This window comes from Cygnus olor, chromosome 5 (assembly GCF_009769625.2).
Source record: "Cygnus olor isolate bCygOlo1 chromosome 5, bCygOlo1.pri.v2, whole genome shotgun sequence".
Classification (NCBI taxonomy): domain Eukaryota; kingdom Metazoa; phylum Chordata; class Aves; order Anseriformes; family Anatidae; genus Cygnus; species Cygnus olor.
The window spans coordinates 32,514,331-32,532,288 of NC_049173.1; the positions used below are offsets into that span (position 1 = coordinate 32,514,331).

The 17,958-nt window shown below is 47.7% G+C and overlaps 1 protein-coding gene across 3 annotated transcripts in view; it reads left to right on the forward strand.

Moving 5' to 3' along the window:
• Positions 1-13,705, forward strand: part of AMBRA1 (autophagy and beclin 1 regulator 1) — a 130,576-nt gene extending 116,871 nt beyond the window's left edge. For all 3 annotated transcript variants that reach the window (XM_040557763.1, XM_040557764.1, XM_040557765.1), the window contains 3 exons: positions 1,702-1,794; positions 3,399-3,592; positions 12,080-13,705. In XM_040557763.1, coding sequence (XP_040413697.1) covers positions 1,702-1,794; positions 3,399-3,592; positions 12,080-12,573 — 781 coding nt within the window. In that variant the 3' untranslated portion in view covers positions 12,574-13,705. The remainder of the gene's footprint in view (positions 1-1,701; positions 1,795-3,398; positions 3,593-12,079) is intronic.
• The last annotated feature ends 4,253 nt before the right edge of the window (positions 13,706-17,958 follow it).

Genomic DNA, 17,958 nt, shown 5'->3' on the forward strand with positions numbered 1-17,958 from the left:
CAATCGGTACACGGCATTGCTTCGAAATCCTCAGGCCAGCTCACAGGGAGCTGGTATACCAGCATGGCATGGCAAAACCCCTTGTCCAAATTCTCTGTGAGGACAGCCCCATGCGAATTCAGTCCCCGTAGGGCTTTTGGAGGTGGGCCGCAGCAGTAGGTGGGAAATCTCTCACACTGTACAGCATGTGCCTGTTTCTTGGTTTAGAGAGTCCCTCTGCTTGTCTCACCATGTAACTTGCTGATGGGGCTTCCTAGTGCCCTAGGGAGCCCCCTGCTTTCTGTCTTCATTTAGCTTATTGGGATCCATGAGCCTCAGGTGCTCCCTGCTTCTCCAGAGCGTGTATCGAGCTGCTGGCCTGTCTGTGCGCGTATTTCTATCATCTGAGACCATTTTCCTTACAGCGTAACCAGTGATTGTAGGGCAGGAGGCCTGCTCCTAAGCCCATCGGCCAGGCAAACAGTGAGGGCACTTTATGAAGGTCTCCCACACACCTTGCTGGCTGCACTCCTGCAGCGTGGCTCCTGGAGTCCTGGGAGCTACTCTTACTGCAGTGGCTCATCTGCCCAAAGGATCCTTCCCAAGCAAGGTCCTGTCGTCACACTTTGGATTCTGTGGAGGGAGTGGCCTTACAAAGCCCTGTGGATGGTTCTTAGGCTTATATTTATGTCCCTCCTGTTATCCCAGACTTCAGATAACTACAGTCTTGTCCATGCATTTTGTGGGAGAAGGGCTTCTAGGCTGACTAGGCCAAATCCCACAGTTAACTGCTTTGATCCTGTAAGAGAAGCTGGGGGCTCTTACGTGACTAGAAGGGCTCTAACATGTATGGCATGGAGTAAGTTGGATTCACTCTCTTCCAGTCAAAGAGCTGTAGGGCCTCAGAAATTGTGGGAGGTGTACTTAGAGCTTCATGGTTATGACAGCTTAGTGTCTTCAGCAGTGGAGAGGTGATTCACGATATGTTGTTGACCTTGCCTGTTCCTGTGAGGTGATTAGCCAGCCCTGGATTTACATAGCTTTTTAGGAAATGCATTGTGAAAGTTTGCCAAAGCATCGATGTTTTGCTAAACTTAGTAGCATTAGCTGTAAAATTCAAGCTTTGGACTTTCCCAGTAGAGAGAGAGTTGATCCAGCACAAACTCTTTTGTGAAACCTTACGAAAATATCCTCTGCATCTGCCCTTGTTCTGCAGTGACTGTCAGTGGGAAGGCTGTATAGAGATTTATTTATAGATAGAAAGAACGAGAACCTTTTGCAAAGAAACGAAATGTAGAATACAGAGCAGTATTTTACTTAGCATTACCTAGCACAGGAAATGCTGGCAGACACCACAAAGAGAATTGGTCTTCCCATTCCAATTCTTTGTTTAGTCACTTGGAGGTACGGTAACCTGATTTTATACACACAGTTGTATGTCTTCATTTCCTGAAAATCTCTCCACTCATGGTGCCGTGCTTCAGTGCTAATATTGAATTGAAATGAATGGGAATGGGATATTCCAGAGCTATCTGGGTAGTACAGTACTCTATGTTTGCAAGTGATGATGAGCCTTTGTAATGAAAACATGAACTGAGCTATATCTGCAGTCTCTGTGGGTCAGGAATCAGCACTGTCCTCCATGTTGTGGGGATGTAACGTATGCTGGACGGAATAGTGTCCTGCCATACTAATACATTTTTTCTTCTTTGTTATTTCAAGGGCCTTAAACTCTGGAGTTGAGTACCACTGGGACCAGCAGAACGAGAATGTCTTCGCTGTGCATTCCAGCAGCAGGAACACCGAGCGGCCTGGGTGAGTCTCCTGAGTGTGGGTTAGAGTAGGCTGACCCTTTCTGCTGTCTTCATTACATATGAGAGCACCACTTCTTCCCCCTTTTTTTCTTTGGTACTGCTTTGTTGGGCCAACTGAGATGCTGCCAGCAACATTCAGTGCCCCAAAATGCTGCCAGTGATAGTGAAGTACATGGCATCTGTGGCCTTAGTAGCATCCTTGATCAAGCTGTGGAAGGAACATGCGGGGCTTGGAGCATCAAAGATATTCTGCAAAGTATATGGTGCCTTTGGAGGATAAACTGAAGCAAGTGGCAGTTTGCAGAAAGAAACGCAAATCCAGCAGGTTGCACTTGTGTCTGATTTTCATCTTTTTGGTGTCTAGTCATGGGACAGTTGTTTCTCAGGTCTAAACTTTGAAAATAAAGCTAAATCCCTTGAGAACCCTGTTGGCTGTTTCATCTAGTCTGCCCAGTGATACACCCATCAGTTATCCTAAAGACGAGAGAAATAAGCAGCACCATCCTTATTTCCCCAGTGAAGAGTACTTCTCCTTAAGCCAACTGTTCTTGACAAAAGGATGGCAGTCCTGTTTCTGAACTACGAGCTCCAAGATCCCAAGGAAGTTATGAGCTGGTGTTTGTGCTATCCTACAGCCCTGGCCTGACTGAGGGTGAATTAACAAGTAGAGATTCTTTCTCTGCCACATGCGTGGATATTGCCACTGCTTGCCTTTTTTGACAACGCGTATCAGTCTCACAAGCTGCTCCAAACAGCTTGAAGGGTGAGAGCTCCATCCCCTCTTTAGGGGACTGAGGCATCAGAGGCAGAAACACTGCCCGAGAATGAACTAGCTCCCTATGAGAGGGCAAGAAAAGTATGGTAGGTTTCAAAACCTTATGAAAGAATGTAGATTGTGATGAGGCAGTCTTTCCTAGAAACTCCTTACCATTCCCAGCACTTATAGCCAGAGGTCAGTTTTGGAAAGAGCATCCAAGCATTGCCAATATTCAATTTTTGTAGTTGAATACACTTCAACTGTTTGTCTCTGAGAAGAAGCTAATGAACCTTGAGGCAGTTCCTGTTATTTACTTTGGAGAACAGAGAATTTCTCGTCTGACTGGAACGAGCAGAAATGCCTGCCAGAGTGCATTCATGTGTGATGCTGACAAACTAGGAGGTCCAGAGGAGAGAAGGGATACAGGCTGTGTCCTCGGGAGCTGAAACTGCCCTGCTGACGTGCAGAGGGAGGTTGTGTGTGTGTTTATGGTCCTGTGCTGCATTTGTGTTGTCGACTTAACTCGGTGACCCTGAGAGCAAGTTGTTCTACAGGCTGTGATACTGCAGGGATATCTATCTATGCCTGTCAGACACACTGCTTCTGTGGAAGGGTGAGTGGACTGAAAGTCTCTTGTAGCTTAAAACTGGAGACCAGCCAGCTGAAGCCAGAGGGATGTCTGTATGTAAGTGCAGGTGGTGATTTCCTCCTGCCCCTTTCTGCACAGTGGCTGGAAGGTGTGTGGTTGGAGTGGAGGCAAGAAATGGAGGCTCAGGTGGATGCTTCCATCTTGCTGGGGCGTATTGCCTCCAATGCTCCTGGTCTTACTTGTTTTTCTCTCTTTTCAGAACCAGCAGAGCCACATGGAGGACAGACAGGGACATGGGCCTGATGAATGCCATAGGCCTGCAACCCCGAAATCCCCCCACCTCTGTGACTTCACAGGGTACCCAGACCTTGGCGCCTCAGCTGCAGAATGCGGAGACTCAGACAGAGAGGGAGGTACAGGAGCAGGAATCCGCCTCTGCAGGGACTGGGGAAGGTAGGAGCTCAATCAGTCACTTACTTGACAGAGTTTACTTGGTGGGTGAGGAGTTTTCACTTAGGTTCCACATCGTGAGATCCATTTGGACACTCCTACATCTCTTCAGCACAGATTTGTCCAGTCTAATTTACATGTAGCCAGACCAAGATGATCAGTACAATGAATCTCCATCCATATGAATAGAGAAGATGTCTTTTTCATGTGCTTTTACAGGGCAAAATGAACTTTTCTCCAGATCATTGCATCTTTGTAAAGTCAGTTGTACTGGCATCACTCCTTACAAATCTCCTGAACTGTAACTGTTAGTAAGCCTGCAGACTGCTAATAATCATCCTTTCTGCCTCTGTTAGAGCTTAGGTTGGTCCTTCAACCTCTGCACCTAAAACCCGTGTAGGTTTCACAAACTCGGCCTCTGTATACAAAATAAAATACTGTAAATTGCTTCTTACAAAGCAGGTATGAGTATTCTGTTTAGTATGATTGACAAAGACTGATGAGTGTCCGGCTCAGCTGTTCAAAAACATCTCTAATGTTTTCTAGTCTGGGAAAATTTATCAATGTGTAAGGAGCTGTAAGAAGCTGATGTGCAATTCCTTTATGGTAACAAATCACCAATTTTTTGAAAGCATGGTGATCTTGTCCAGGCTTCCTGTCTCTATTACTATACCACGGTGCTTTGGTGCTCTGAACGCTTGGCTAGGAATGCATTGGGCACTATATATATGGGAAAGGCAGAGAAAACCAGAGAGGCAATTTTGAAAGTGTTGGTTCATGATGAACTCATTTGGCTTTGGAAAGCAGCACCATGACTTGCCTCTTTGTGCCTGTATGCTTGTGCTCCGTCATTCTGGGAGATCCTCATCAGCCTGCAACTCTTCCACAATTGCTGCTGTGCAGCATCCAGCATGTGGGATAAGGCTTTGTGTTTCTCTGATCTTGGCTCTTGTGTTCAAAGTTAAATGACAAATTCCTGACCTGTGGGGTTTCACATCTGCTTATCTCAGCAGAACTAGGATTAACCTCTCTAGAAAGTTAATGCAGTTGAGGGCGTGTGAATTCAGCTGGAACATAGGATGTCTGGACAAGTGTCGAGCTTGTGGGAACTGTTTCTTCCACTGAATGTAGTATGCGGACCGAGAACAGGGGTACGTAGGGTATGCAGCAGCTGTGGGACCTTCCTGCATCAATGCAGCGATGGCTGATGCTGCAGCCTCTCTCTGCTCTATTAAATCAGAGGACTTCTCCAGTGGCTTCCTCCCACAGCTGCTGTTCTGCAGTCATCTGAAGGCTTCATGTCCTCGTTCTCTTTAATTAGCCTTTCAATTTTCAGATCTAGAACATGGTTTGTAAGTATACTTGTTAGTGAGATGAGGAAAGGTTGTTCTTTACTAATGCCTTGGGCAAGTTATCCACAGTGGGGCAAAACACATGGCATGTGGAAGAAAAGGAGTGTAGACAGCAAGCAAATGACAAAGACTTCCTGTTGTCTGTCTCTTGCTTTAAAGAAGGTTGTCAGGTTCCATAGCTGGTGTGATCTCTGGCTCAGACTGACTTACCATATGTCCTTCCACAAGCAGCTTCACGTGCAAAATGGGCTGTCACTCCCCTGTCCACTATATGGATTCTCAGAACAAAGGAAGTTTTTTCCAGGACAGGTGCATGCACTGGAGATGATTCACATGTTGTAGTTGATCGATTCTTTTTGCCATTTACATTCTCAGTGGAAATTCCTGTGCCAAAACGGGGAGAGTTAATGCAGTTGAGGACATGTGAAGAGATTAACTATGAGGAGAGTTTAGGATCCAAATACAACTGTAATTATTGACAGAGGAAGAGCATGAGGGCCTATTGTGAAATGGAAAGACAAGTTTGGATGGACTGGCTTGTTCAGCTACTTTGTCTACCACCTCAGGGACGTGTGGCATCAGTGGTATGTTTCATCCAAGAGTCTTATTGTTTCACATTAGTAGAGCTTGAGCCCTATTGAGCTTGCCGTGGCATTACGTTTACCTTTATTTCAGCATCATAATCTCTTAATACGCCTGCAGTGCATTTAAACAGGTTAGATTAGATGCTGCTTTTGTGACGGTTAATTTGCCCACTGTATCTACCATAACTCTTTGCCATGTTGAAGGTAAACAGAGTTTCACTAATAGCAGGATCTAGATGTCAGGAATATTCAAAGAAAAGAAGTGTGCTACCACTAACTTGGTGTGTGACCTAGGGCAAACTATTAATCATCTACCAAATGGGAATAAATCTTCCCAGACAGTGCACCAGGGGCTGTGAAGATTAATTAGTGTTTTGTATGGGGCTTTGAAGATGTAAATCACTATAAGGGCTTAGCAGTATTATCAGCAGCAAAATGGATAAATCAGATGTGATTCTGAGTGATGTAAAGGAAAGTGCTTTAGTTATCACCTCATCATGAGGAAAGAAAAAAAAATCCTCAAATGTTTGCCAAAAAAAATTAAAAACAAAAAGACTAGTGCTACCCACAAGAGTGGGCTTCTGTCCTATGTCCTGTCAGCTCTACTTTTGTGGGGAGTTCTGGATCAGAGCATTTCTTGCAGATATGTGCTTACTGTACAGGAAAAAAAAAAAAGCAGAATTGCATCAGAAATCTAATTAAGCTGTGTGCTGGTATAAATAGTTTCCTTTTCTCATGCAAAGCTCTGCGGGGACTTTGCTGTTCTGATTATCTTTCTACCTCCTTTGGAGGAATGAGTATATGATGACTTTATTAGAAGTGAATCCCTCTAATGTCTGTATCATTTTGTTTTACAGCAGTTGATAGCTGCTTTGTGAGCTCTGCTCACCAGCCACACATGAACCAAGCAAAGTTAGATTTGTGTGGAAAACTGAGGGGTACTAAGAAATTCCTAAACCAGTGTTTCAGTTGTCTACTACTTTCTTTTAAGCTGGCTGACACAGTGGAAATTGTGATGGAGTTGTAACTTTGAGGCACTCTTAATTAGAAACAATCTGTTGGGCATTATACTGCATTTTCCCTTGCAAATGGACAGTCATGATGGGGAAGGATGTGTATTCAACTGGCAAATTAAATCTCACTCAAAACCAGCAAGATTCTTTGAGTGTTAATGACCTCTCTTTAACCTTTAGAAATAGTAACTCCCAGCCCAGATTGGGTCATGCTGTGGCTGACACTTGCTTAGCTGCTGAGAGTGTGGAGTGTGCTGTAAGCAGCAGCAGCTGGCAGGGGCTGGACCTATGGAAAGAAAAGGTGCTGCAGGCTGAGGTGAAGGGGTCTTTGCAGAGCTGCACGATGCTTGTCCGTTTGTGTGCCCACGCTGTCCTTGGCTCTTGACAGTGTATTGATACAGCTTCAAGTTAATCCAGTTTTTTTAAAAGAAAAGAGGAAAGAGGTATTTCCAAAACTAGTAAAAATACCTGGGTGGCAATCATCATCTTAGTTCCCATCTGCGTTGTCTTTGGGGCTTAAAATTCGGATAGCTAGCTAAATGCTCGTTGTGCAGGTAGGCACCAGTTACGTAGCCATCAGTGGATTGCTGTCAGTGGATTGCTACTTTGCCTGTCTTTGAGGAAGCAACACGTTGACTGCTGTCATGTAAAGTTTTTTTAAAAAACCTACTTGAATATGTTAAATTCACTGGCCAGTACACATTTCTGTCCTGTCCAGCTGCTTTCAGAGGCTGCAGCTGGTGCTTTTGGGAGGAAAAAGGGTTGTGGGATTCATTCTGTTCAAACAGTAGTGAAAAGAGACCACATGCAGCTGAAACTTGTGATACAAACAGAACATCCTGAGGATGCCTAAGCAGCAATTATGAGCACAGTCAGTGTGCCTAGATGCAATGTAATATGCTTGATCTGAGACATTAGGAACGTGTGCTGTGGCCTGCATGGGCAGGAATACTGTGACCCCAGCAGTCTCACGTGTTTCACGAAGAAACATGCTGGTTTGCATTAGCTGAACACATTCCTGCAATGCTCTTGTCAGATGTAATGTGACTTTTTTGGGGATTAGTGTGGGAACTACACAAATGGGATCCAGGACACCACAGATCTATTTCCAGATCTGCTTCTTGTTCTCCAAGCAGAAACGTGGGTAGATCCCTTAACCTTTCATCTGCCTGTCCATCTGTAAAATGTCACGTCCTATGGAACTGCAAATCTGTAAAATGTGTGTTACAAGCCCCATAGAACTATGAAGTTCAGTTTCTCTTTAAAACCCTCTGAAAAGTGCTCACTAAAAAATAGCGTCGGGTACTGTGCAAGCTTTCGCAGTGCTAAGTACTTCAAGTACCTAGCTCTCTTGGGATTAAATTATAGAGCAATTTTTAAACTCTAATTAGAAAAATAAGTTTCACTCTACAAATCACCAAAGTGAGATGCTGTTAAGAAATCGGTTACAAGTCAAAGCAGTTGTGCTTTTTCTGTTTAGATTAGCTACCTCAGAAGGGGAGCATGAACATGCTTCTGAGCTAGGTTGGGGAGGAAAGTAACTGGTAGTATTTCTTCTTGCACTGAGAGATGTGATTATTCATAGCTGGTTAGGCAGAGCTGTGACCCTCCCTTTCCTCTCCTTCTGCAAGGAGTGAATTAATTTAAAAGTGCTGATATTTTTGTCTTTGAGCATCTGAATTAGTGGGTCAGCTCACACCTCAGAGCTATTGTTCCATGTACTCTGAAGACTTAGATGTCTCTGCAGTTCTAACACTAATTTTGTAGCTTTGTTTGCAAGCACAGCTACTAACTACTGCTTGTTTTAGAAAGAGGAAAGCTGAAAATAGGAAAAGTTGAAGAGGGATATCAGCTGCAGATGAGCCTGATCTCACCCGTGCCTCTATGGGCTTTGCTCTATCAGGTGTGTGTTCTCCATGTCCACAGGTAACTTAGAACTTATGTCCTATTACCTGTAAGTGTGGCAGAGTTCACTTCATTTAAGAATGGAAATGTTCCTTATGCACTGCTCCTTGTGTCTTATGCCCAGCTCCATTGAAAGGTTGTTGGGCATTTTGCCTTTGTAGTCTTCCGTACCAAAGTCCTGTCTTACTGGAGTGGTGTGGTAGAGGGCTTCTAAAGACAGATGCATTAGCTAGAGAGTATCCTAGTTACCATTTTGTTAATTGTTGGAGCCAGTCACCTAGAGTGACAGAAATCCACTGGTCCGTGGTATAATTTTTGGTACACGTTTGTGAAATTTATGGGGTTTTGGAATTCTGGAGAGGTTACTTTGGGTAGAGTATAAAATGGTTGTAGGAGTAGCACAATAGACACAACAGTAATACTTGTGTTGTGGAAGGGAACAACATGTGATGCTTTTCTGTGCTGTCAGGCACAGAAACTGAGTGTCCTTGGCCAAAACTTGGAGACTTTTGGGATCACTTCCTGCCCTGTGATGGATTCTGACATAGGGACAGCTGAGGTGGAGGAGAAATTGCCAGGTCTTACGCCTACCCTGGTACTTCACACACAGTCTGTTTCTGGAACTGGTTAGCTCAGTTGTCTGGACATTGTCTTTAGTACCCTGCGTTATTTTTCTATTTTCCTGACCCAAGAAGGTAGGCTTAGAAGAATGTTAGTTGAGGATGAAGGATTTTACAGGGCTTGGAAGAACAGAATGTAGTTCTGAGCATAAAATGAGAGAAGAGGAATTGCCTTTTCTGAGTGGAGAATGAGATATGCTGTCACATGGATTACTCATCCCACACAAGCTCAGGTTATGCTTAAAACCCTTGGAGTCTGGAGAGAAAAAAAAAAAAAAAGTATTACCAGCGCAGGTTTTTCTCTGTCCTGGTTTTGTTCAGCTGGTGGAGCAGAGAATGGAGTTTGGCCACTGCAGCAAGTTGGAATTTCTGGTGACTTCAGGTGTGGGTTTTACAGCACTGCTGTTGTTTTGGGTAAGTGCCCATGTACGTAGTCTGAACCTCCACTAAATGGAAGTTAGCTTCTATTTCACTTGCACTGAGGGCTAGTGTGGTCTGCATTGGCAGCATGGAGGAGAACATGTGTGGGAGGCTTCAGATAGTAGAAATGGTCTGTGCATGAATCTGTGCTGTAGCTCAGCTCAAGGCAAATCACTCAGGAAGCTTTGCTCCAAACCAGTCAGCCAAAATTGGGAACCTGAGGAGGGGGGAAAAGGGAGGACAGCTCCCCAGCCCCCAGAGCAGAGGTGCTTTTGTGGCTGCTTGAATGGTGAGGCTCACTTCTCACCTTTGATGGTCTGTCTTTCTGGCATTTCCAATACTGCTGTCTCTCTGTCCTCATAACCTGAAGACTTGGGACTCACTGATTCCTTCTCTAGCACCAGCCCATGCCTGTTTCCTGAGCAGGCAGCCACCTCGACTGGCAAGTCAGCCACAGCACATGGTAATTAAGGTGAAGGCAACAGCAGGGAGTGCTGCGGTGTGCGCTGTCTGCATGGGCTCCCCTCGTGAAGCACATGTTCCTGATGTTAAGGAACATTGTCTGGGGACCCTTGCAGCTCCAGTTCTCCTGTATGGGCCAGTTTATAGCAAGCGATGTGTCAAGAGCACAGTACCTGCTGTTCTAGGGCTCGCGTAGATAGGGCAGGCTGGCAAGCCTCTAAACCAGGTTGCACGTCTTGGCTTTCTCAAGCTTCCTGTCCGGCCTGGCCAGATGGTTGTTAACAAAGTGCTTACGACTATGCCCTCAGAAGGAAACGACGACTGAGTTCAAAACCACACTTCTCAAACCTTCCACTTACTCCTGCTCATGATTAATGTGCCAATATCCCGTGGCATTCATGTTTTTCACGCTCAAGTTTCTAGTCCTCTAATAGCCTCCTCTGTTCTCAGTCTTGTTCGCGTTGGTCAGCCTGGTTCCTAGTTCATGCACCAACCATGTCCTGAACAGGATTTCTCTGCTACAGTTTTTGGCCAGGCTCTGCCCAGGAGGTCGTTTTTGCACAGTCCTCTGGGCTCTGCTCCAAATTCTCATGTGGTTACTGGTGTCTGTGGTCTCGCTAATGCTCTAAATCAAGGAGCTATGTCACCGCTGTATGTATGGTTGATACAGCAGGCTTACTACATTCCTAGTAGAAAGAGACTTAGTCTTCTTGTGAGAATTAAGCTTGTTCTTAATATCCGTGGTATTTCTACAGCAGGGCAGTATGTCAGCAGACTTGCTTGAAGATGAGATTAGCCTTACTCTGTGGTGGAAGAAGCCAGTGGTATTTGATGCAAGTACCACTGAGCTGAAGAAGAAGGGGAATAATCTGTTACTGACCGGGTGCATACGTGCTAACAGCTTTAACTATGTTTGTTAGTTTTTTCAAAAAAAAAAACCCACAAACAACACCATCTACAGCAGCATGGAGTAGGCTGTTGAATACCCCAGATCCCATGTTGGAGATATGATCTTCATCCCAAGTCCCGAACGCTTTGTCTTCCTAGTCAATGTGGCATTTTCTTTTTATTGTGTTTTAACTCCTGCCTACATCTAGCCTTGTTGACATTTGTGTTGATTTCCTTGGTGCCAGGAGAGCTCATGGTTTTCTCCTCCTCTAATCAGCACTGTGATAGCTTCATGGAGCTGGGAGTGAGATTTATCTCTTTAATAAGAATAGTCAGGATCCCACTGTGGAATGATTCTGGTAGTTTATGATTACAGATTGTTTTCCCCAGACAGTCTGGTTAAGGTCTGTAGCAAAAGAAGGATGCTGGGAAACAGAACTGGGCTGGATGTTCCTGCCACAGGGATTTAATTTCCTACATGGGCTATTTTTCTGTGAAATTTTCTTCTTCAAAGGTAATCTTTAGCAACTAAGGCATCTGACAATGGTTCCATCAGAGCTCAGTACAACCTGACCATGAAAGGAACTCTCAGAAGCAGAGTAGGCAAAGACCCTAGATCATTTTTCGTTGTGTTCCTCAAAAGATACCGGTTGAGGAGAGCAGAAGACTAAACGCTTGATCTTTCCTCAGTCATAGGTGATGTGGAAGCACAGACTGTGTTCTGTAGCTGCTGTCTGCACTTGGCCAGCTGTCCATGTCCTCCCTGATACTGGGGAAGATTGCCTTCATGTTGCTTGCCTGGGGTGTTCTCAGATGGGTGAGACACATTATAACCCATCTGAGAACCATGGTGAAATGTTTGGTTTACTGCAATGCAAACAGAGCTTTCTTTTCTTCCTGCCCCTGTGGAAGTGGCTGGACTGTCTTCACAGCTGTGAGAAAACAGACCACCTCTGCCTCCTCTTTGGCTGACCCACATGGCTAGATAGAAGCTTCCTCTCCAAGGCCTGGACAAACAAGTCTGTGAGGGATACCTGTGGGAGTGGCCAAGATTTTCTTGACAGAGTATGCTGCATTTGTTTGCCACGTCAGTGAAAGTTAGCAAAATAAAACTTTGGGCTCCCTCTGGAGCAAATCCTGTCTTCTGTCCCAGCACGTATGCACGGTGATTCAGCAACCCAGCATGCTTTGTCTTTGTGTTGTAGTTTGCCGTGTGCACCAACGTTGCTTCTGCTCTCTCTTGCAGGTGAAGGTCCAGAGTATGGGGCCAGTGGGGAGGATGCCCTGAGTAGGATCCAAAGGCTGATGGCAGAAGGTGGCATGACAGCTGTGGTCCAGCGGGAACAGAGCACCACCATGGCATCCATGGGTGGCTTCGGCAACAACATCATCGTGAGTCACCGCATCCACCGCAGCTCTCAGACGGGTGCAGAGTCCACTGGGGCTGAGGGCACAGCAGCAGCACAGCAGTCCACCTCGCAGCAGCTGGCAGCTGAGCTGGAGGGACGGATCCTTTCAGAGTCTATGCAGCTGTCAGAGCATGGCCTGAGCCCGCGGACAGCCCCTGGCGGGAGTGAAGGACAAGGCACCGGTGACCTGGACCTGCCAGAGCAGGCCCAGTCCTCCATGGACACTGAGGGACCAATTGAATACAGTGACCTAACTAATAATAACCATCTTCCTGACAGTACCAACTTCTATAGTAATGACAGCACCAGTGGGGAGTCGCGGAACAGGTAGAGATGAGTTGTGTGTTGGTGCTACCCTTGTACTGCTCAGCAGAGACCTGTACCTCACAGCTGGCCAGAAGCTGGAAGAGTAGGGACTTGTGGCTCTGACAGGATGTTGGTGGTTCAGGGGGTTTCTATATCCTGGGTGAGTGGCAAGGGATAAGAACTTCAAGGAAGTCGTGGGCAAGAAAGCATACTACCTTAACTTCCAACATTCCCGCTGCTGAATAGTTTAACAGGATTATAAAAACATGCTGACTGCACCCCATGCAGATTTTGAAGTCCTGTGGGATCCCCTGAGCTCAGCCCTAATCCTGCAATTTGGTCAGTGTCATCCTTTGTACAGCTTCTTTCGTTTTCTTTCCTTTCCCATCTTTTCCTCTTTCCTGCCCTTTTATGCCCAGGGGCTGATCAGTAGAGTGAAGAAAGGGAAATGGGCCTGCAGCATCTTTCTGGAGACTGGAGGTCCTCCTGGGCAAACCTGGGCATGATGCTCCAGTGCTGTTGCTGGAGTGGAGGAGTCTTCCAGGCCACAGTCCTGCTCCGTGGCTCAGCACTGCTACCCCTCAGAGCATGGTGTTCCAGGACCCTTCCTGCCTGTGTTGTGGTCTTTTCTGGGAAGAGCTGGGCTTCGTCAAAACCTGCATGGCTCAGGAACTGCTCGCAAGAGGGGATCCTTCCTTTTTAGAATTAGTTTAGTACTTGGCAGGAACCTAAGCAGAGCTGCTATATGAGTGGGTAGAGGGATAGGGGCTACTGCTCTCTAGTTGGGATGCAGTTCACACAAGGATATCCTAAGCTGTGCCAACATAAACGTGAATGAGCCATCCCAGTGGTGTCGTGGTGCCAGGACTGAGCTGCACCTCCTTGGCAGGGGGCAGGAAATGTCTTTCAGCTCCAGGCCAGGGTGTGAGGTATGGGTCTGTGATGTAAGGTGTTGCATGTGAAATCTTGACCTTGTACATGTAGTTTCTAGTGGAGAAATCAAGGCTCTGATATTTTGTTTTTAGTCTCAAATGTGATTTTCCTTTTCGTTTGTAACTCTCCATCCCTAGCAGGTTTGTGGAAGAAGGACGGGGAGAGCGTGAGTGCTAACGAGGGAAACACCAAAGATCAATGTCATTAAAATATGACAAACCCTTGCTTGACCTACTGTCTTTATTTGTCTGATGGATGTTTGTGTGATCGGCCTCGGGATAGCTACATCCAGCTCAGAAGCTTGAGGTAGCTTACAAATGTCAAACGATGATCATCCCCTTCCCAGGAGAACGACAGGCTCAGCCTTTGAGTTGGAGGCTCACAATGGGGAAACAGAGGAGAAGTTGAGAATCTTGATTGCAAATTGCCTTTTAACCAGTATGGACATGAGCAGGCACTCCTGCATTTCCCATCATTCAAGTATTGCAGCAGGGAGAAAGGGGAGAGTATTTCTCCTATCCTGCTCAGAAAGGTATGTAAAGATGCAGTACTGTCTATTGTAGGCAAGCAGAGAGGTCTGTCTTGCTGACCTCTTAAAGCAGAAAGGAGATGCAATGTCTGGCTGTTCTGGATAAAGGAATGCACGCCCCAGTGCCTGTTACCACTTTCTGTGCTGAGGGATGCTTCCCCTGCCATCTGAGCACCTGCCAGCAGCTGCTGCGCTCCTGCCCTGCTTCTGTAGACTGTGCACTGCAAAGACATTACGATAAATAAGGCTGTCATTAGGCAGCACTCAGGCTCCCAGTCAGAAGAGTCTGTTAGAGAACATTAAGCAAATCTTCTCTTAAATCACAGCCTGGAAATGAACCTTAAATCAAATCAGCTGCTTCCAGGCCTCATTGCAGAGTGTTAATGAGGCTCTAAAACCTGCCCTGAGCCAACCACATCCCTGATCTGACAGGAGAGCAGCCTGAAAAACGGGATTCCCTTGTGCGGTGAGCAAGGTTTCATGCATCCCAGTGTAGGTTGGCCTGAGGATGTGCTGACACGGGGAGCCAGAGGAACTGTCTCAGCTGAAGCCCTGTGCAGACAGGGTGGTGCAGGTCTAGGCAGAACTCTGTTTACTGCTCTGCTTGAAAACAAAGAAAAACAGAGCCTGGAAAAAACTGCTTCTGCTTCAGCTCATCCTGGCATCTTCTGTTCCTACTCCCTGCGTGATTCCTGGAAGAGTCTTTAGGCCCGTTCTCAGTAGATGTGCTGCAGAGCGTTTACAGATGTCCATTTCCACAGCCAGAGCCAAACTACCTACAGAAAAATTTCCATTGCAGTTGGGGAAAGGTCTTCTGGGAGGCCTTGCTCTAGTGCTGGCAGATTCTCAAAGGCCTGGTGTGCACCAGGGCTGGGCACGCTGGCCAGGTCCCTGTGACACAGCTGCATCAGGGCCTGAAGCCTGCTCGGCTGAGGGCTTCCACTTGGTCAAGACCTGTCCCTGTTGAGATGGTGGCAGAGCAGCAGTGAACTCCAGTGGGAGCACGAGACAACTGCAGCTGCTCTGTTTGGCGTTGGCCTGGGACATCTGAAGCTCCCGAGCAGCTTCTGGTTTGAGGCTTGCAGGGAAGGCCCTTCCGGATGAGGTAAGGCTGGTGGAGGCCTCAGAGCAGGCGCCTTTGATGCTTCTCCTAACCTGCTTTGTAGCTTTGGGCCAAAGACTGATGACAGCTGTGGCCTGACTTCAACAAGCTCTAAGCAGGACTGGGCGTGCGTGGGCTTACTCTTCAGATGCTGCCTTGGATGTTGGATGTGCTTGGTAGATGTCCTGCTGTGGTCACAAAACCAGCAGGTGCTCTCAGAGGTGGTGGGCTTGTATGCAGAGAACACATTTTATTTTTTTGAGTTCAGACCTAGAACGTGCCAAGCTCAGCTTCTCTGCCTTGCCTCAGACTGCCATGTTTTAGTCTAAGAGGCTTTTTGGTGGTTGCTTTGTTTGGGCAGGGCTGGGCTGACCTCCATGTGTGGGCGTAGAAGCACCCCTGAGCTGCCATGGTGGCCTGAGGCACAGAGCCCTGTGTGGGACAGGAGCCTGGGGGGTTGCCCACCTCCAGGGCAACCGCAGCAGCACAGGGGCTCCTTCCCAGAAAAACACACAGCAACACAGTAACGCAGCACAGAGGCAAATGCCCTGCCAGGAGCGAGGTGGAAATTCAGCACGAGCTGCCTGAGGAAGCCGGAGCCACGCACGTTTGCTGGCCCAATTTAGGAAGCAAAATGAGAGTTTTGCTGCTTAGGAGCAGGAAATAATCTTAAAAACCAAAAGCTTTTGTCAGCCTTAGCTTGTCAGGAGCCTTCAAATGTGCTAACAAAATCCTGGGAGAAATGCAGTGCAGAGAATTTTATTTAGCTTTCAAAAGGCTTTTGATAAAGTCCCTCGCAAGAGGCTACTGAAGAAACTGAGTCACCTCAGGGTGAGAGGTGAAGTCCTGCAAATGGAAACTACTTGAGGTGGGAATTAGAGTCAAAAGTAAGAGCTAGTTCTGGGTGCAGAAAGAGGTTAATGGTGGGCTGTCCAGGTTTGGTAGGAGCCAGGTTTCTCCAAATGCCCTAATGAGCTGGAAGAGCAGGGGGACAGCTGAGGACACGAGATTACTTAGGTCAGATAGGAAAAGAGAAGGTGCCAGAAGCCTGGGGCAGTGGGAAGAAGTAATGGTTGGAGCTGCCTGCAGTAGATGCATGCTCCAGCACCCTAGGCTTGCCACCTAAGCAGCTGGTGGCAAGGAGAGACCCTTGGGTCCAAACATGGGGTTGCCAAAGCCCTGCAGGCAGTGCAGCAAAGTGGTAAGGCCCTTTTGTCCTGTTAGTCCTGGCTTTTCTGTCCTCTCTCCTTTGCTGGCCTCCTGCTCTGTCTCCAGCACCTCCACTGAACTCCCCTGAAGTCCCACCTTGCACCAACCAGCGCCAGCCTCAGGGCCACCACGGGGTGACCCTGCAGACAAGTGGTGTGGAGACCCCAGCTCTGCAGGACAGCCAGGAAGGGAGCAAGAGGGCAGGAGCCAGGGCACAGCTGGGTGCACGGAGACTTCTTCCTTGGTTTCACCGGTGTCAGTGGCCGTTTTTGTCCCTTTCCCCACATGTCAGGGGATGTGGTTGCTCATCGCAGCTTGTCTCATAGCACACGTAGGCCTGGGGAGGCCAGCAGCAGAGCTGTGGATGCCCCCCTTGGACCTTCTTCCAAAACCAAGGAGTGGACTTGTGCTGCTGTCAACCTTTCCCAGCCAAGGCCTGGGGTTGTCCTCTCCCCCTGCTGCTGGGGCTGAGGACGAGCAGTTCAGCAGGGAGTAGCTGCCCTCTCTGCTCAATCCCAATCTGTCAGAGAAGTCATTCTCCAACAGGAAAAGGCAAATTAATTAAAGCGTGCAGCATGTGAGCCATCCGCCTCTAATTGGGATCTTGGTGTGCAGCACACAAATGTCACACTGCTGCCAGCCCTGTGCAGAGCTTGGTGCACGGGGGGATGGCCTCTCATTTCCAGCTGATGCCCTCAGCCTGTTAACTGTGGTGCCCCTTCCTCCTCTGGGCTGACAGGTGGGTTTTTTTGGAGCCTGAGGTTTCTCTTTCTGTCCTTGCTCCAGCTTGGCTGGTGGAGATGGACACCGAAGCCCCTGCCCTTCCCAAGCTCAGGAGACACCCAAGTCCCTCTGGCTCTCCATGCTTGCCCACAGAGCTCCTGCCTCCATCCAGCTTTACAGTGGCTGAGATAAATAGCAGGCAGTGTGCAAGCTTGTGCAAAACCTTGGGATTTCGTGGTTGCTTGGAGGTTACTTCTTTCTACATCTTAGGCTCAGCCACTGCTCACACCCACATTGTGCCATGGATCCAGCACTGCTACGGCAGGAGGAAAACAGGAGCCCAGAACCAGTCACTGTAGGTGCTCTGCTGTGAGCAAACTGGGGAAAGGGAGAAAGCACCTGGTGTCACGGCCTTTCCTGGGGTTTAATGCTGGGCCCCTGATACCATCATAGCTAAGAATGCCTTCCCTCACCTCCCAGCCCAATAACCCAGTAACGCCCTGATAGCATCAGGGGCTGGCTCTGGCTGTGTGTTGGCTCCAGCCTCTCCTGCAGAGCAGGGCACTGCCACCACATCGCAGGGCACCTGTAATTGGCAATTATTTGTTTTTGAGGCACTTCAGCCCCAGACAGGCTCAGGAAAGGCTCGTGTGGACTAATGAAGATGGACTGGCAGCTGGCAGGGAGGCTGGCATTAAAGCATGTAAATGCTAAAGCAGCGCAGGGCTGCCGCTGGTCTGTCTGCCCGCTGCAAAAGTTCCCGTGGAACTAATCACCTACATCAGCCCGAACGCTAATTAAAGCAATCATTTAGAGAGGAAGCGAGGCTGGTCCTGCTGCACTGCTGTGGGGCTCCAAGCTCAGCCCCAGACTAGCAGCTTTTGGGCTGCGGGTGTGAGGAGCAGGACCCTTGG